The following is a 20,779-nucleotide window of genomic DNA, read 5'->3' on the forward strand; positions in this document are numbered from 1 at the left end:
GTAATAACACTAAGATGCATGAGCAGAAAAATCTCTAAAGATGGTTCAGGTAAAAGCCAAGTTAAAGAGATAAGTCTTCAGTTTGCTCTTATACTCCCATACAAATCTATATGAATACAAACAGTTGCACATTACAGCAACTAACCATTTATTTATCAATACCATCTTTCAATAACAGCTTTAGGAAACTGACTCATGTAATGCATAATGCAGGAAGTCTAACAAATACCATCAGTCTGAAGAATCATACATGCTGGGATTTAATATAAATATGCTGCTACATGTGATTTCATGATGTTCCAGTTGGTTGAGAGTAATTTCTGCCTTCTACCTACACAACATGTATTCTTATTTCCCTCAGTAAATTACATTAACCTTTCTGCTTTCCAATCAATAGCATTTTATTCAACAGCTCTCTCTTAGCTGCAGCTAAAGGTTAATGCACAAGAGATTGGATCGGTGAGACTACAATTCCTTTATTTGCTAAAACTACGGCTTTAACCTGGCCTTTGTGATGAAATTTAATTAATTGATTTTTATTCACAGGAAAACATGAGTAGAGGGGAAGGGGAGGGTATTTTAATCCTGGTTTTAAAAGTGCTTTCGACGAATCCATATACATGGCCTTAGGTTTGAAAATATGCCTCGGTTCTGATCGCTACTCAATATTTTTTCCAGTCAAACAACCTTGTTACAAGGGTGCTTGAAACCCATTCAGCCAAAGGCCAAACATGCTCCTTCAAAGAGCTATTTCATATAAATATTTATATTTGCTGCTGTGTGGACATAGGTTTTTTCCACTGGAAGCCGTCTATATGGTAAACTGTAGAAAAAGACTTGTTGAAAGTCTGCAGGAATTCATTCTCTAACCGAGTGACGCATGTTTTTCTGTCACATATGTTTAGATAATGTGACCAAATATCCCAAACCTCGTTATGCTCCTTTAAGTAGGGCTGATTTGGGCAAATGTTTGTACTCCTATTGACCCGAGGTGGACTGCAAAGGTTGCAGGATGTTATTTATGGAGTGCTGCAGGCACAGCACTGTGTGCACTGAGAGAAAACACACCTCATTACCAGAGTTGACAGGACCTTTGCTACCCACAGCTGTGGAACCCCTCACTCACTCTCAGCCTGCAGGAACAAAGCCAGCTATCAGCCTCTCTTCTGACCTCCAGCATTGATTGCTATGGAGATGTTTTCTATGAGTGGGTCATTGTTTTGTTCATCTTGTGCATGTGCATAAGGACATGCATGCTCACGGATGCACAGTTCTTTTAGTTTCACACTATTTGATCAACCAACAAGTGGCAGTAAAACAGCAAGACATGCAGCGATACGCAAACAAAGGCTAGGAAGAAGAAGACTGAATAAAACATGTAAACAATACTAGATTTAAAATACTTTAAAAAGTGACTTTGCAGATGTTTTTTGAGGAAGGAAATGCAATCAATATATATTTTAGACCCTTAACCCTTCATCAGGGAAAGAACTATATTTGGTAACTTCAGGTAATATTTCGAGAAAAAAGTTGCAAATTTACTAGATTAAAGTGGCAAATCTACAAGAAAAAAAGTTGCAGATTTAAGAGATTTAAAGTGGCAAATCTGTGCGTAAAAAGTCACAGATTTATGAGAAAAAAAAGTGGGAAAAAAAGCAACTTTTTTCTCGCAGATTTACCACTTTAAATCTCATAAATCTTCGCATTTTTTCTCGTAGATTTGCCACTTTAATCTCGTAAACTTTTTTCTCAAAATATTATTTTCGTATGTTTTTTTTTTTTTTACACATTCTGGCTGTATGTAATATCCTCCAATATTCTCTAGGGTTGAAATTTGCGGAATAGTGCCCCATTAAGGGTTAAAGTGGTGAATCTGGGAGAAAAAAGTTGTTTTTTTCCACTTTTTTCTCGTAAATCTGCGACTTTTTTTGCGCAGATTTGCCACTTTAAATCTCTTAAATCTGCAACTTCTTTCTCAAAATATTACCTGAAGTTACCAAATATAGTTCTTTGCCTGATAAAGGGTTAAAGATACACACAATGGGGTTTGGCAAATAACACAATGTAAACATAATCCCCCATTTTTTTTCTGTTTTTCTGTGTTCTCTTTATGGTTCATATTAATTCTTCTGTGTCTCTATTTTGCCTTGGAAATCACATGTTACTTTGCTTTGGCATGAATTCTACTGGATGAAAATAATGCAATATTTTCTGCCTCCGAAATGTAAATTCATACTGTAGAGTTCTCCAGGACAAGATGAATTCTGGACGTAGTGGGCTAAATCAATGGCAGACCTGGGCTAAATCACAGAAAAAACGTGCTTATGGCATGAAAGCCATCACATGGAAGTGGCTGCAGGAAAACCCACTAGTTTGACCTTTTCATGGAAATGTATGATTTAACAACATATGAAATACTGAAAAAAGGACTACTCTAAGGCAGCTGTTCTCAACCTTGGGGTCCCGACCCCAATTGGGGTCTCGAGATGATTTCTGGGGGTCGCCAAATCATATTGGAAGTCAGCTCTGTCTCCACTGTGTTAAAGTGTTCATGTGTTAATGTGTTTTAGTCTTTTGGGTAATTTTGTTTCCTTTTTTTGGTCATTTGGGTCATTTTGTGTCTTTTTTTGGTAATTTTGTGTCTTTTCTGTCATTTTGTGCCTTTTTTTGTCATTTTGTGTCTTTTTTTGATCAATTTGTGGTCAATTTGTGTCTTTTTTTGATCAATTTGTGGTCAATTTGTGTCTTTTTTATCATTTTGTGGTCAATTTGTGCCTTTTTTTGGTCATTTTGTGTCTTTTTTTGGTCATTTTGTGTCTTTTTTTGGTCATTTTGTGTCTTTTCTGGGTCAGTTTGTGTCTTTTCTGGGTCATTTTGTTTCATTTTTGGGTGATCTGAACTGTGCGTGTGAGATTGTGTTCAGTGAGCGGGGGTCGTGGTCACAATGCATGTTAAATTGGGGGTCTCAACTCAAAAAGGATGAGAACTACTGCTCTAAGGAATGTAAGCTAATATCTGGGTAGTTGTCTCTGAAACCTGAAAAAACCATCAACAGAAAGTCTAAAGAAAAATCTTTGTTTTGAACTGCCTCACAAATGAAGATTATTATTCGTATTTCATAAACAAAACAGGTACGAGATAACGAAATCCAGCTTTAGAAATCCACTACTAAACTGACATTTATATTCATTGTAAGGGGAAATCCTGCGCCACTAAAAAACGAGCAGCATTTTAAAATCTCATTCTCTTCACCTCCCGCAGCTTAAACACAGCGGGACTTGAGGGAGGAACGGCCATCTCTGGCTGTGTTGTAAAACTGATAAAAAACAGGGTTAGAAAAATCCTTGCAGTGCATTTGCTGCCCCAAGGCAACACTTATTATGGATTGTAAAAAGACAGACAGACACATACAGTGGGCTCACAAAAACTAGAAAGATAAAGAGCAAAGATGGAGGCAAAGTGTATCGTCTGGAACTTTAAAGGGAACCACTGGATAAAAACTGATAAGAAAAGAAAAAAAATATTCACTGCCTCATTTCTACTGGGTCGAAGACAGAGAGGAACAACAATAATTTCCATTTTTTTAACATGCCTTATTAAACAAAAATGATCGACTTTGGACTTCTCCATGCAACACTGTAAAAAATAATCTGTTTCATTTACGGTAAAATACCGGCAGCTGTGGTTGCCAGAACTTCACCGTAAAAATTACAGTGAGTGGGTTTTCTACTGTACATTTAAATGTAAATATCAGCAAAAACTGTTATTTAGACTGAATATTCCTGTTATTTTTAGGGTAATTGTGTCATCATGGTATTTCTCCATTCATTTTACATAAAAATGTTATATTTTTTACAGCAAAACTTTGTGTTTCCTACAGTTAATGACAGTAAAAGTTACAGTTTTGTGCTATTCTTTGATTTACGGTAATTAAAAGTGTAATTTAAAATTTTACGACCCATTTCTGATATAATTTGAAGTGGTTTACTGTAATTTCTAACATTTTTAACAGTGAAGGAGAGTGATTGCACTCAATTGGAAAAATGTAGAAGCACCATCAATGGCAATATGGAAGAAGGAGTTGATGACTTGTCTTGGACTGGAGAGATTGACATACATTGTTAAAGGTAAACAGATGGAGTTTGCTTGGATTTGGGAATAATTTATGTCATTCTTGACCAATGGAACGGAAAACACTGACTGAACAATAGGTTATGAAATAATCCTGCCTTTTATTTTATTTTTATTTTTTTATTTTGCTCCACTTTAGTCTTTTTTGGGTCATTTTGTGTCTTTTTTTGGTCATTTTGTGTCTTTTTTTGGTCATTTTGTGTCTTTTTTTTGGTAATTTTGTGTCTTTTTTGGTAATTTTGTGTCTTTTTTTGTCATTTTGTGTCTTTTCGGTCATTTTGTGTCTTTTTTTGGTCATTTTGTGTCTTTTGTGTCATTTTGTGTCTTTTTTTGGTCATTTTGTGTCTTTTTTTTGTTCATTTTGTGTCTTTTTTCGGTCATTTTGTGTCTTTTTTTGGTCATTTTGTGTCTTTTCGGTCATTTTGTGTCTTTTTTTTTGGTCATTTTGTGTCTTTTTTTGGTAATTTTGTGGGGTTTTTTTGGTCATTTTGTGGGGGTTTTTTTGTCATTTTGTGTCTTTTTTTGGGTCATTTTGTGTCTTTTTTTTGTCATTTTGTGTCTTTTCGGTCATTTTGTGTCTTTTTTTGATCAGTTTGTGTCTTTTTTTGGTCATTTTGTGTCTTTTTTTTGGTCATTTTGTGTCTTTTCGGTCATTTTGTGTCTTTTTTTGGTCATTTTGTGTCTTTTTTTTTGGTCATTTTGTGTCTTTTCGGTCATTTTGTGTCTTTTTGTGGTCATTTTGTGTCTTTTTTTGATCAATTACTTATTTCATTTTAGTACTTATTTTGCATTAGATTGATGTTTGTTGACACTGTCCATTTTATTTACTCATTTTCTTTGTCTGTCTGTGTGAATGAATGTATGTTTGAGGGGATATAAATGAAAATGTTTGTATATTCAACATAAAGTTTGATATGCACTTGAAGCTTCAATAAAAAATATTGTTGAAAAAAAAACATGCCTTATTAAAAGACTCACAATAAACTGGATATTTCCAACCATGTGGGCACGATTTTCAATGAAATTACTTTCTCTGGAGCTGTCTCATACTCAAACTAAATAAAATATTGAGTTAGTCACACCGAGGCTGAGAGTAAAGTGAGTGGACTCTATTTTGAACGGAGTGAACAGAATATCAATCCAACTTCAAACATCTTCTGTAACTGTTTACAGTGAGTGAGGGCCTCTTAATTATGGAGCGGGCTGCATGTTGTTTGGTGTTGGTGTGCTGGTTTAAAGATCATTAGAAAATAATCAATCAGCAGGGTGGCATTAAGTCTGGAATGACTTGGATTCCTCGTGGGTCACATCAAACAGCCAGTTGGCTTGTTGCCGCCTTAGCTTCTTGCCAATTAATGGAATAAAATGCAGCTGTATAATGTTTAATAAACGTGCAATTTGTGACTTTTTGGGGTCATTTTGTGTCTTTTTTAATCATTTTGTGGTCAATTTGTGCCTTTTTTTGGTCATTTTGTTTCTTTTTTGGTCATTTTGAGTCTTTTTTTGGTCATTTTGTGTCTTTTTTTTGTCATGTTGTATCTTTGTTGCCTCCTTAGCTTCTTGCCAATTAATGGAATAAAATGCAGCTGAAAATGTTTAATAAACGTGCAATTTGTGACTTTTTTGGGTCATTTTGTGTCTTTTTTAATCATTTTGTGGTCAATTTGTGCCTTTTTTTGGTCATTTTGTTTCTTTTTTGGTCATTTTGAGTCTTTTTTTTGTCATTTTGAGTCTTTTTTTGGTCATTTTGTGTCTTTTTTTTAATCATTTTGTGGTCAATTTGTGCCTTTTTTTGGTCATTTTGAGTCTTTTTTTTGTCATTTTGTGTCTTTGTTGCCTCCTTAGCTTCTTGCCAATTAATGGAATAAAATGCAGCTGAAAATGTTTAATAAACGTGCAATTTGTGACTTTTTTGGGTCATTTTGTGTCTTTTTTAATCATTTTGTGGTCAATCTGTGCCTTTTTTTGGTCATTTTGAGTCTTTTTTTGTCATTTTGTGTCTTTTTTTATCATTTTGTGCCTTTTTTTTGGTCATTTTGAGTCTTTTTTTGTCATTTTGTGTCTTTTTTTATCATTTTGTGCCTTTTTTTTGGTCATTTTGAGTCTTTTTTTGTCATTTTGTGCCTTTTTTTTATCATTTTGTGGTCAATTTGTGCCTTTTTTTGGTCATTTTGAGTCTTTTCTGGTCATTTGTGTCTTTTTTGGTCATTTTGAGTCTTTTTTTTGTCATTTTGTGTCTTTTTTTTATCATTTTGTGGTCAATTTGTGCCTTTTTTTAGTCATTTTGAGTCTTTTTTTTTGTCATTTTGTGTCTTTTTTTTTTATCATTTTGTGGTCAATTTGTGCCTTTTTGTGGTCAATTTGTGCCTTTTTTTGGTCATCAATTATGTAGCGGGCTGCATGTTGTTTGGTGTTGGTGTGCTGGTTTAAAGATCATTAGAAAATAATCAATCAGCAGGGTGGCATTAAGTCTGGAATGACTTGGATTCCTCGTGGGTCACATCAAACAGCCAGTTGGCTTGTTGCCTCCTTAGCTTCTTGCCAATTAATGGAATAAAATGCAGCTGTATAATGTTTAATAAACGTGCATGTGTTGCTATGGATGCTTGCACACATGCGTGATGGATTATCAAGTGTAATGGCAATTGTAATGAGAAAAATCTATCCATTAGGGTTCCTTAACAAGACTCAATCAACATGGCTGCTAATGAGTCGGCGCTCCATCACAGAGCTGCAGGACTTGACCGAGACGGCTCAGTGTGATTTAGTGAATCTGCAGCTCCAGCTGTTCAACACCTTCATCATTTAGCTCATTCTCCAAGCTAGAAAGCAGCAATAACACAGAACATTTATATGCACTGAAGTTACTGCGTTACAGGCCAGTTTCTGCAGAAGCCTGGTATAAACATATTTTCTATAACTGATAAAAAAACCCATTTAGGTGCTTTCACAACCCAAAGTTTAGTCAGTTTCAATCAAAATGATCATAGTTGCAGTTTCTTTTTGAACTGTTTTTTTATTATAAATATTTAACCTGTGGTTCTGTTCATTTCTACATGTTGCATTTTTCTTGTTAATAAAAATATTTCTGTTAAATTTTGGGGTCTTTGTTTTTATCCTGGTGGTATCGAATATTTTCCTGAGTATCGGTATCGAGTTGAACATTTTAGTATTGTGACAACACTACCTCTAACTCAGCTATTCTCAACCTTGGGGGCGGGACCCCTATTGGGGTCGCAAGATGATTTCTGGGGGTCACCAAATCATTTTGGAATTCAGCTCTGTCTCCACAGTGTTAAAGTGTTCATGTGTTTTAGTCTTTTTGGTCATTTTGTATCTTTTTTTGGTAATTTTGTGTCTTTTTGTTGGTAATTTTGTGTCTTTTTTGGTCAATTTGTGTCTTTTTTTTGGTCATTTTGTGTCTTTTTTTTATCAATCTGTCTCCACTGTGTTAAAGTGTTCATGTGTTAATGTGTTTAAGTCTTTTTGGTCATTTTGTGTCTTTTTTGGTCATTTTGGTTTTTTTTATTGGTCTTTTTTTTTATTTTATTTTTTTTTGGATAATTTTGTGGTCAATTTGTGTCTTTTTTGCTTAATTTTATGTAATTTTTAGTCATTTTGGACAGAGAGATGTTTGAGTTGTTGTCTGCTTCATTATTTGTCCAAAATTGGTCGCATCAACTGAGTTTGTCTGATCTGAACTGTGAGATTGTGTTCAGTGAGACAACATGCATGTTAATTTGAGGGTCGCGACTCAAAAAGGTTGAGAACTACTGCTCTATACACATGTGTGTGTATACAGAGAGTATACTATAATTAAACAGTAATTTGAGTTAGCGGCTGGTAATATGTCAAATAAAAAAAGGCTTTCTAATTAAAGCATTAAAGAAGTACTGATGAATTAATTGCTTTGTAAGTAATAAAAAGAAGACAGTCCTTCAGAGGGAGGGCTGTTGTTCATGTTCTTTGCTAATTGGACGGATTAATACTCCACATTAACGCAGCCTTAATCAACAATTCATCTTTTCTTCACATCTTTGAATTGATAAAGTTCAATTTAATTTTAATCCATACTATAATTGGATAATGTATCATGGAGGGTTGTCAAACAAATAACCAATCCTTCTTTAAATGGTAGTTTTATTTTAATGTTTAGAGTTACACATTATGTGTAAGAAAGAGGGGTGTTTCAGTTGGTACATTCCAGAAAAAAATGGCATTTATATCTCACTTGATACCATGTAACCAAGACTCTGTAGTCTAGAGCAGTAGTTCTCAATCTTTTTGAGTCGAGACCCCCAATTTAACATGCATGTTGTCCGTGACCCCCGCTTACTGAACACAATCTCACACACACAGTTTAGATCACCCAAAAAACAAACAAAATGACCACAAAATGACTAAAAAGACACAAAATGACCAAAAAAAGGAAACAAAATGACCCAAAAAGACACAAAATGACACAAAATGACCAAAAAAGGAAACAAAATGACCAAAAAAGACAAAATGATGAAAAAAAAAGACACAAAATGACTAAGAAAAGACACAAAATGACCAAAAAACACATTAACACATGAACATTTTAACACAGTGGAGACAGAGCTGACTTCCAAAATGATTTGGCGACCCCCAGAAATCATCTTCATTGGGACCCCAAGGTTGAGAATAGCTGGTATAGAAGAAACATTTTCAGCGCTTCCCTGTTTGTTTGACAGGTCAGTGTGTGTGTGTGTGTGTGTGTGTGTGAAAGCTGAAGGCGTGTTTGCAGTTTTGATTGGCAGGTGATGTTGGCAAGGTAACAGACAGTCAGGCACACAGTCTCAGCGGAGCAGTTTCCTGCTGCAGCTGCCTGACCTCCAAACAGGCCAGACAAGCAGAGCCTCAGGACATGGCAGGCTAATCGAAAACAACAAAGACTGAGCTAAGCCACTTTTTTTCCCCCTCGTACCGCCACCAAATGATAGGATTATGCAACAATTCCCATCGCAGCTATTTGATGTTGGTGGAGGAAAGGGAAAGAGGAATCTGGAGGTTAAGAAAACCGAGCTGTCGTATCCAAGCTTTGTGAATGAAGGGAGGGAGGAATCCTCTGCTGAGCGTTACTGGCACTTGCATTTAAAATTTGACATGGCTGTAGGCAAAACGGTGAGGATTTGAGACCAGAGAGTAATCCTGCAGCACTGGTGCAATACTTGTGAGGTAGTTGTTGTCAGTACCTGGAGGCAGGCTGGCTCGTTTCCTTTTCTTGCTATTCCCGGCAGTGGGACCAAAAAAAGACACAAAATGACCAAAAAAAGGAAACAAAATTAAAAAAAAGACACAAAAGGACCAAAAAAGTCAAAAAATTACTAAAAAAAAGACAAAAAATGGCCAAAAAAGGCACAAATTGACCACAAAATGATAAAAAAAAAAGACACAAAATGATAAAAAAAAAGACATAAAAGGACAAAAATAAGACACAAATTTACTAAAAAAGACACAAAATGACCAAAAAAAAGACACAAAATTACCAAAAAAACCCACAAAATGACCAAAAAGACTAAAACACATTAACACATGAACACTTGTGGCTGTAGGCAAAACGGTGAGGATTTGAGACCAGAGAGTAATCCTGCAGCACTGGTGCAATACTTGTGAGGTAGAAAAAGACACAAAATGACCAAAAAAAGTCAAAAAATTACTAAAAAAAAAGACAAAAAAGGCACAAATTGACCACAAAATGATAAAAAAAAGACACAAAATGACAAAAATAAGACACAAATTGACCAAAAAAAGACACAAAATGACCAGAAAAAAGGAAACAAAATTACCGCCACTAAATGATAGGATAATGCAACAATTCCCATCGCAGCTATTTGATGTTGGTGGAAGTGATGCTCTGCTGAGCGTTACTGGCACTTGCATTTAAAATTTGACATGGCTGTAGGCAAAACGGTGAGGATTTGAGAGCAGAGAGTAATCCTGCAGCACTGGTGCAATACTTGTGAGCTAGTTGTTGTCGTACCTGGAGGCAGGCTGGCTCGTTTCCTTTTCTTGCTATTCTCGGCAGTGTTTTCCAGAGGAGGACACTCTGTCACCAGTGGCCCAGTGGAGCTGCTGAACTGGAGAGGGTCGTTGTTGGATGCTGGATCAAAGGGCAGAGCGTTGAGTCCTGGAGAACACAGAGAGAGACACGTTATGGTAAAGAAGCCATGGCTCCCCACCAAAGAGGGAAAACATTGAATTATGAAAAAGAGAAAAAAGCACCATGGGGTTCCAGCACTTCTGTGCTTTTCATGTCCAAACCCTGTGGGCTTCTTTCAGACACGCATCACTGAGGAGCTCACAAGATAGTTTTATTTCAGTGGTGCTAATGATGCTAATGATACAAGCAATGGTCAGGATTGCAAAAAAGTGAGATTTTAGTTTAATAGTTTGTAAATATTATAAATATGGTGCAAATACCACTACGCCTGTTCTCTAATGCAGTAGTTCTCAACCTTTTTGAGTCGCGATCCCCAATTTAACATGCATGTTGTCCGCGACCCCCGCTCACTGAACAGAATCTCACACGCACAATTCAGATCACCCAAAAAAGAAACAAAATGACCAAAAAAGACACAAAATGACCAAAAAAGGAAGCAAAAATTAAAAAAAAGACACAAAATGACCAAAAAAAGGAAACAAATTTTTTTAAAAAGACACAAAATGACCAAAAAAAGACACAAAATGACCAAAAAAAGGAAACAAAATTAAAAAAAAGACACAAAATGACCAAAAAAAGACACAAAATGACCAAAAAAAGGAAACAAAATTAAAAAAAAAGACACAAAATGACCAAAAAAAGACACAAAATGACCAAAAAAAGACACAAATTGACCAAAAAAGACACAAAATGATCAAAAAAAGGAAACATTTTTTAAAAAGACACAAAATGATCAAAAAACGTCTAAAAATTACTAAAAAAAGACAAAAAATGACCAAAAAAGGCACAAATTGACCACAAAATGACCAAAAAGACACAAATTGACCACAAAATGATAAAAAAAAGACACAAAATGACAAAAATAAGACACAAATTGACCAAAAAAGACACAAAATTACCAAAAAAAGGAAACAAAATTACCAAAAAAGTCAAAAAATTACAAAACTGACCAAAAAAGGCACAAATTGACCACAAAATGATAAAAAAAAAGACACAAAATGACAAAAATAAGACACAAAATGACCAAAAAAAGACACAAAATGACCAAAAAAAGACACAAAATGACCAAAAAAAAGACACAAAATTACCAAAAAAGATACAAAATGACCAAAAAGACTAAAACACATGAACACTTTAACACAGTGGAGACAGAGCTGACTTACAAAATGATTTGGCGACCCCCAGAAACCATCTCGCGACCCCAATTGGGGTCCCGACCCCAAGGTTGAGAATAGCTGGTATAAAGGATGTTATGCTCTGTACCAAATCATCACTTCAACAAAAACAGCATCTCGCTCTAATTTGAACCTGGCTATAATATAAATATAAAGGTAGCTCTGTGTAAAAGAGGAATCCGAGCTCAGATGTACTTTATAATGAGGCCAATTTATCACACAGTTCAGTGGAAGCAAAGGTCTTCTTTAGCATTTTGATGTTGCTCACTGTCATCTTACAAAACAACATCAACAGTCACAACATGAACACCAGACAATAAGAACACTCACATCCATAAGTAATGAAAACAAAAGAACAATGTCAGGATTGCTCCTGAGTCCTAATACATCATAAACAACTTAACTTGTGTTTTCTGCTTAATATATCAGCCGTTCTCTCCTCTTTAAGAGTTGTGTATTTGTTTATAATTCAGAGCAGGGTCCTGGGGAGACTCGGTCTACAGTCATGAAAAATTCATGACACTTCTTTGTGCACAGATTTGTTTTCCTCTCTATTGCACAACAGATCAGAAGCCCCACATTAATGTGGCTCTATCTGAGGTCCACAGGACCCAATCAGCCAGCAGCAAACTCAGAAGGTGCTTTAAACGTCAACAACATCATTATTAAGGATTTTATCTGTTGTCTTTGTTTTAGAAAGTCTTTAGAAAGACTCTTACATTATGTTTGGGCACTGTGCGGTTTTAAGAACACTTTCCTTGAGGTGTTTTTGGTGCATTTTCTTGTTTTCACCTGATGAGATTATGGATTTCTTTGTCAGCTGTGTCTTTGCTTTTCTTTAATTAAATCGGTCAACAGCGAAGACTGATCAGTACTTTAACAAAGACAGACAATTCAGACAGCCAGACAAAGAAAGAAAAAGAAAAAGTAGCCTGGGAGCTGCATATATTATGACATTTCTTTTGTATTTTAGTCTAACTTGCAAGAGAACTTCAGGAAAATATGAAGATGGTCGAGTTAAATTCTACTGTAGTTACAAACTCATCTGTTTTGTCCCATCACACCCACTTGCTTTTACTGCCTTTATGTAATCTGCAACACTGCAAAAAAAGAAAAGTTGGGTGAACTCAAAATTTCAAGGCAACAAACTTCGATAAAATTTTAAGTTGGACAATTAAACTAAATATTTTAAGTTTTGTTTTTGAGTTTGCTCAACTCTGAATTCAGATTTTTGTCAAACTTATAACTAAGTACTAACATAATTTTACATCGTAATAACTTTTAATCCTTACTTCTGCTAACTTCTGCAATGTGCTGAATTGGCACGATTGTAACGCCGCTATGAAATGTCAGCTAATGTTGCGACCACAATTTTGAGTTAGCATTGATACGCTAATGGCTACTCTTGTAGCTGTAACAAGCAGCGCCGCTAGCATCAGTTAGCCGCTAGCATCACAAAATTACAAAAAAAAGTAAAAAAATTACAAAAAAAAGGACAAAAAATGACCAAAAAAGGCACAAATTGACCACAAAATGAGAAAAAAAAGACACAAAATGACAAAAATAAGACACAAATTGACCAAAAAAAGACAAAAATGACCAAAAAAAGGAAACAAAATGACAAAAAAAAGACACAAATTGACCAAAAAAAGACACAAATTGACCAAAAAAGACACAAAATGACCAAACAAGACACAAAATGACCAAAAAAAGCAAACAAAATAAAAACAAAACAGTTAGCCGCTAGCATCAGTTAGCCGCTAGCGTCAGTTAGCCGCTAGCATTAGTTAGCCGCTAGCATCAGTTAGCCGCTAGTTTTCGCTAATGACCGAATTTCACAACAAAGAAATAAGAGTTATCAGAACTATTGTCCCTTGTTGTGAACCCCAACTTAAAGATATAAGTAACAACAACTCACCAACTTGTTTTTGAGCAGACAACTGGCTTCCTTTGTTGTGCTAACTTACATTATTGCCCTAAATGTCAATAATTTATATTTCCAAGTTTTACCAACTTGTTTTAGGCCAAAACATACAAGTTGGCTTTTTTGCAGTGAATGTTTTCCACATTTCCTGGGTTATCAGGGTTCCGTGCATGCAAAAGGGAAACTGGATAAACATGTCTATAAAAGGGGACAACGTGTCTCAGAGCAGAGGCAAAGGTTGTGCTTACAATCAGACAACAACATGCTGAGAAAAAGGCCTTTAAATACATTAAACCTGTGTGGGAGATTTGTTAGATTTGGGCAGAGGGGACTGTGTAGTCAGTCTAAATAGATCTTGTGTCTGAGCCGTGAGTCGATCTCTACTCAGCATCCATCTGTCACACTTCTTTAACGATGAATGTCAATAGTCTAGAGAGTGAAATAAATCCATTACTCTGCCAATGTTAACTCTGACGCCAATAAACAGCAACAGCTTACATTTATAGAGACAGCCTCTCAGTCGATGGCATGTCTCCCCGTGAAGAAAAGCCAAAGAGAAAACCATGGAAAGAGTGAAACAGTGCTGAACAGCTGACAGGGAAATGCCACTGAGCTTCAGCAGTTACTTTGTCATTCCAGCTCAAAATCAAGGCAGGAAGTTATTTTTGCTTATAGGGCGGGTTTGTCCAAGAAGAAGTTCACAGCTCTGTCTCCTGGATTACTTTATAAGACATCACAACCTCTAAATCAGGGGTGTCAAACTCGAACACAGCCTATAGCAGCTATTGTCAACCTTGGGGTCGGGACCCCAATTGGGGTCTCGAGATGATTTCTGGGGGTCGCCAAATCATTTTGGAAGTCAGCTCTGTCTCCACTGTGTTAAAGTGTTCATGTGTTAATGTGTTTTAGTCTTTTTGGTCATTTCATGTCTTTTTTCGTCATTTTGGGGTTTTTTTTGTAATTTTGTGTCTTTTTTTGGTCATTTTGGGTCTTTTTTTGGTAAATTTGTGTCTTTTTTTGGTAATTTTGTGTCTTCTTTGGTAATTTTGTGGGTTTTTTTTGGTAATTTTGTGGGGTTTTTTTGGTAATTTTATGTCTTTTTGGGTCATTTTGGGTCTCTTTTGGTCATTTTGTGTCTTTTTTTATCATTTTGTGGTCAATTGTGTCTTTTTTTCGTCATTTTGTTTCTTTTCTGGTCATTTTGTGTCTTTTTTGTGTCTTTTTTTGGTCATTTTGTTTCCTTTTTTTTGGTCAGTTTGTGTCTTTTTTTGTAATTTTGTGTCTTCTTTGGTCATTTTGTGTTTTTTTTTTTAGTAATTTTGTGTCTTTTTGGGTCATTTTGTGTCTCTTTTGGTCATTTTGTGTCTTTTTTTATCATTTTGTGGTCAATTGTGTCTTTTTTTTAGTCATTTTGTATTTTTCTTGGTCATTTTGTTTCTTTTCTGGTCATTTTGTTTCTGGCCTGCAGTGTAATTTTATTTGGCCCGCGAGGCAATACCAAATTATTATATTATTGTACAATAAAAGCTGTATTATACGGTGCATTTACCGCTAATACTAGATTTATTATTGTTATTTTATTTTTAAATGTATTAACCTGTTGAAAAACTTTATTTTGATATTTAAATCAGAAGGATGCAAATAGAAAAGAGGCATACGATTTTTATTTAATTTTTATTTAATAAATGAATGACATTGATGTGTTTTTTATTTGAAATTTGATTTTGCATGTCTGCACTATTTAGTTATATATTGTATGTTTATAAGCGTTGCTGGTTCCATATTTAATGTTAAAGCAAAACATGTTTGGTATATATTAAAAGGTTTATTTGTTCAATGTTGGCCCGCGATTTTATTCAAGTTTTAAATTTTGGCCCATTGTGTATTTGAGTTTGACAGCCCTGGTCTAAATGTTGTATAAAAAGGATGAATCAGGAAGAGGGAAATGTGTTGCACTCAAAAATCTGATGCAGAGCTACATGACTGACTGAATCCGGTACATTTTATGTGCATTTCAGCACCTTATCTTGCTCGAGTGATAGTGTTACTACTATATAAAAGCTCTGGGGCAAAAGGGAAGAAAAGCATTCTATGGATTCAGCCTCGGTAAAAAAGCTTTTGGCTGAACATCGTCATTTATCTTTGGGTTTAAGCTCTGAAGCACTTGTCAGGGTTCAGAAGCAGAAATCCGACAGCAGAAGCAGAAACATATGTTGATGTAGAGACTAACACAGCCTACAGCAGCTGTTCTCAACCTTGGGGTCGGGACCCCAATTGGGGTCTCGAGATGATTTCTGGGGGTCGCCAAATCATTTTGGAAGTCAGCTCTGTCTCCACTGTGTTAAAGTGTTCATGTGTTGATGTGTTGTAGTCTTTTTGGTCATTTTGGGGTTTTTTTTTGTAATTTTGTGTCTTTTTTTTGGTCATTTTGTGTCTTCTCTGGTAATTTTGTGGGTTTTTTTTGGTAATTTTGTGGGTTTTTTTTGGTAATTTTGTGTCTTTTTGGGTCATTTTGTGTCTTCTTTGGTAATTTTGTGGGGTTTTTTTTGTAATTTTGTGTCTTTTTTTGGTCATTTTGTGTCTTTTTTTGTCATTTTGTGTCTTTTTTTGGTCATTTTGTGTCTTTTTGGGTCATTTTGTGTCCCTTTTGCTCATTTTGTGTCTTTTTTGGGTCATTTTGTTTCCTTTTTTTGGTCATTTTGTGTCTTTTTAGTAATTTTGTGTCTTTTTTTTATCATTTTGTGGTCAATTGTGTCTTTTTTTTAGTCATTTTGTATTTTTTTGGTCATTTTGTTTCTTTTCTGGTCATTTTGTGTCTTTTTTGGGTCATTTTGTGTCTTTTTTTGGTCATTTTGTGTCTTTTTTTGGTCATTTTGTGTGTTCTTTTGGTCATTTTGTGTCTTTTTTGGGTCATTTTGTTTCCTTTTTTTTGGTCATTTTGTGTCTTTTTAGTCATTTTGTGTCTTTTTGTGGTCATTTTGTTTCTTTTTTGGGTGATCTGAACTGTGCGTGTGAGATTGTGTTCAGTGAGTGGGGGTCGCGGACAACATGCATGTTAAATTGGGGGTCACGACTCAAAAAGGTTGAGAACTACTAGTCTATAGGCCTATAGGAGCGCAGTGTGCTTTTGTGAGAGCATGTATATTAAGACAGCCTTTGCTGGGTCGTCGCCCCCGTCTCCTGCTACCCGTTTGTCTGCAGGCTGATGGATGGCGTGTTTAAGTTTCAACATCTGGCCAGAGGGAGACGTGATGTCGGGGAGTATCTCTCCCCAGGGGGGAGGAGAATAAATCCCAGGAGGCTGGGTGGAGATAGGTGGAGGCTTCGGACGGAAAGGCTGAGGAATAAATGACGGAAATGCTGTAATAACCTCCTGACAGCCAAGCTTTTGTTTGGTATGTGTTGTTAGTTTCTCCTAGATATTTTGGATTTGTAGGACCTGATAAATACAAAAACTAAGCATTGTCTTTGAACAGGAATTAGTTTTTGAAAAAAAATAATGGGTTCATTTTACTGTATAACGCAATTAATTCACCAGTGAATAAAACTTTTTATTTCCTTACATTTACACCCTCTCATTTGAAGAATGATAGTAAAAGTCTATTCGTTTTCAAATGAATACTTCCTGATTAGCAGAGTCGGAACTTGTTGCTAATGCTAAAAATAGTCAAACTTGCACAGAACATCAAACTACAAACATTATTAAGCACAAATACACAAGTTTTAGCCATAAAATCTGATCAGCTTTGGTACCTGGTCCACTTTTGTCTGGGTAAAAGCTGTTAATTGACTTTACCAAGATGCTGCCATCTGATTTTTACACTGATTGATGTATTGTTCTTATTCTAGAGTGCATAGTTATAGTTAAGCAGAATGAAATATAAGGTCCAGAAAACCTAAAATGAAATGTCCACATATGAGGACGCAGGGTCACGGAAGGTTAAGAGACAAACTTTCTGCTCTGTGGCCTCGGGGTGGGATACAAGAAACATCACAAATGAAAGTGACCTGATCTGACATCAAGGATGCATTAACAACATGCACCATTAATGGTATAGTGGGCCAGGAAAAGGCAGGGCCATTAGAATATGCAATGAAACTCAGTGGGTCATTAAAACACCATTTAACTGCCTCGAATGTGAAACCAACTTGTGCAGCTGCACCGAGGAGGAAATGGAGAACTGGGTGCTGAATATGATCCTCATGCTACTTTAATTAAGAAACTATATGAATTATCTGGTGGAAAATAGAAGCTGATTAACCTTAAACATTATGTCTAATTGTTGTCTAGAATTATTGTGTTTTAGTGTTTTGTTTTCATATTGTGGCTCCTAATAAGTAATCCACTGTTCTTTTCTTTGTTTATTCGTTAATAAAATAAATAAATAAAAAAAGAAAAAAGATTGCGGATCGGAGGTGGCACCCATATAAAATCTATGAGAACCAGTATATCTTCCAAGCCACTTAAAAGGTCAATCTTGGTGTCAAAAAATACATTTTCTGGGTCAAGGAATCATTTAAAGCTCTTGAGAATATCCTTAGATCATTATTTGATCAAATAGATATGTTCATTTTGGCCATGTATTTATGTAATTTCCAACTCAGTTCCTAAGCAGTCGAAAATACATGAATATAGATCATATATTACATATCATAAATTACATAAATACATGTCCAAAATGAACATATCTATTTGATCAAATAATGATCTAGGGATATTCTCAAGAGCTTTAAATGATTCCTTGACCCAGAAAATGTATTTTTTGACACCAAGATTGACCTTTTAAGTGGCTTGGAAGATATATTGGTTCTCATAGATTTTATATGGGTGCCACCTCTGATGTATTCTGAAAAATGGATAACGTGCATAAATTTAACTGGACACAGAGGTAATCCAGTTTGCTGCGACATAGAATCATGAAAATGAGATCCATTACATAATGACTCATATTTTTATTGTATTTTAAATAATGACTTTAAAGCACAGTGGCAACTGTGGGGATCAAACCTGTGATCTTTCTGTACATATCACAGCTTTAACCTCTGCTGCAATGATTCTCTCTCTAACATGTTTGTATAACTCTCCTTGATCCAACTTTTATCAGCTAATAAACCCAACAGTGAGGTATGAATAATGCAGAGCATTAGGAAATCTGCAACATTGCAGGTAAGTGCTTAAGTGGGGGGACGGCCTCAGCAGTGGACTATTAATCTCAGATAGCACTAAGAAACATACTGTATAGAGGCCACGTTCATTCATCTGAACAAGGCAAAGGGCCAGATGGTGGCACAGCACATTAACATATCCTCAACCCCACAAGGAAAGTTAAAGTCTCTTACTATTCTACTTCATTACTTAACTATAAATGTCAAATAACTGCCTTTCAGCTCCACTGATTGTGTCCTCACACAGCATTCACATTCACCTATCAGAAGCCAATCTGAAAAGGCTGTAGAAGATTAATGTTTTAATGCTTGAAGGTAAAAACCTCACAGAGGAGTAGCCTTGTATTAAGGACTAAAATATGTTCTTCAAGCTATGCGTGTTTTCTAAAAAATGTCTGCTTGAAAGGAATGGTAACACTGTCTATGACGCCCTCGTCTCCAAAGCATTACAAGCATACTTGTGCTTAGAGCAGTAGTTCTCAACCTTTTTGAGTCGCGACCCCCAATTTAACATGCATGTTGTCCGCCACCCCCGCTCACTGAACACAATCTCACACGCACAGTTCAGATCACCCAAAAAAGAAACAAAATGACCAAAAAAAGGAAACAAAATCACAAAAAAAAGACACAAAATGACCAAAAAAAGACACAAATGACTAAAAAAAGACACAAAATGATCAAAGAAGAAACAAAATGACCAAAAAAAGACACAAAATGACCAAAAAAAGGAAACAAAATGACCAAAAAAGACACAAATTGACCACAAAATGATCTAAAAAAGACACAAAATGACCAAATAAGACACAAAATGACTAAAAAACAAACACAAAATGACCAAAAAAAGACATTAAGTGACCAAAAAGACTAAAAAACATGAACACTTTAACACAGTGGAGACAGAGCTGACTTCCAAAATGATTTGGTGACCCCCAGAAATCATCTCGCGACCCCATTTGGGGTCCCGACCCCAAGGTTGAGAACAGCTGGTTTAGAGCACTGTATAATTGCAGTTATAAAAACTCATACATATTCATAATGCTTTGAAACACATTATAAAAGGATTTTATGAAAATCAGAATGCATTGTCGAAAATACATGAATATAGGTCATATATTACATATCATAAATTACATAAATACATGTCCAAAATGAACATATCTATTTGATCAAATAATGATCTAGGGATATTCTCAAGAGCTTTAAATGATTCCTTGACCCAGAAAATGTATTTTTTGACACCAAGATTGACCTTTTAAGTGGCTTGGAAGATATATTGATTCTCATAGATTTTATATGCGGACCACGCGGACCATGTGGACGACGTGTGGCTCGGGTGGAAAGGGAATCACAGTCTTCTAATAAGAGATTAAAAAGGAATCAAGCGAGGTCACATTGTCCATCAGCAACACATTACACATGCAGGTCACAAGTCACATTCTGATAACATTCAGAATCGTGCCGCATCGCGATTACTGCAAAGCCGAACGCTTTGGGGCTGCAGCAAAGTGACAGTCACAGCCCATAACTCTGTGTCCTGATGGGAGGCAGCTGGTGAGTCCATAAACACAATCCCAAATTAGCATTTAGTCACCTGAAAGGTTACTGATGAAACAAAAGTCACAAGACCTCCATTAGGTCCCACTAAAGACCAGTCACCACGATAAAATGAGACATTACTCTATTCATAGCCCCGAGTGTCCGTCAGAACAACAGAACACGGGCTGTGATCACAAGCTGCCAGCCTCCTAAAAAGGGGAGCTGACTTAAGTTATGAGTGCCCTTAGCAGATGTATAAACAAGGTGTCTGACTGATGTGGCTTAGCAATAGCTGGCAAGGCATGCCAAGCAGCTGCGGTATTCTCATGAGGCAATTAGCCAAGCTTTTCACTTCCTGTCTATTTATAGACAAGACAAAGAGCAGTTAAAACAACAAGTGGTGGACTCAGGGTCGTTTTCTGGACAGCAGCATTATTCCACCGGCTTTACTCATTTCAACAAAGTGAATTAATGTCTTACAGCATCTTTATTTGTCTTGGATTTGTTTATAGAAAAGGCCAAAAGGTTGTTGTTAATACAAACGGTGATCAGCAATGGCTTTCACTTGTTTCAGACCATGTATCACGGTTAGATTGTAAACTACACTGTAAAAAATGTTTGTAGAAATGACAGTAAAACACTGTCAAATTACATCACAAATAG

General features: G+C 35.8%; 1 protein-coding gene across 4 annotated transcripts in view; it reads right to left on the minus strand.

Moving 5' to 3' along the window:
• Positions 1-20,779, minus strand: part of enox2 (ecto-NOX disulfide-thiol exchanger 2) — a 273,688-nt gene that overhangs the window by 179,901 nt on the left and 73,008 nt on the right. For 3 of the 4 annotated variants that reach the window (XM_059346084.1, XM_059346082.1, XM_059346083.1), the window contains exon 2: positions 10,136-10,282. In XM_059346084.1, the coding sequence (XP_059202067.1) occupies positions 10,136-10,282 (147 nt within the window). Of the gene's footprint in view, positions 1-9,347; positions 9,379-10,135; positions 10,283-20,779 lie in introns of those variants that run through there. The other variant, XM_059346085.1, reaches the window with a different exon arrangement.

The sequence above is a fragment of the Centropristis striata genome, chromosome 12, assembly GCF_030273125.1.
Source record: "Centropristis striata isolate RG_2023a ecotype Rhode Island chromosome 12, C.striata_1.0, whole genome shotgun sequence".
Classification (NCBI taxonomy): Eukaryota; Metazoa; Chordata; class Actinopteri; order Perciformes; family Serranidae; genus Centropristis; species Centropristis striata.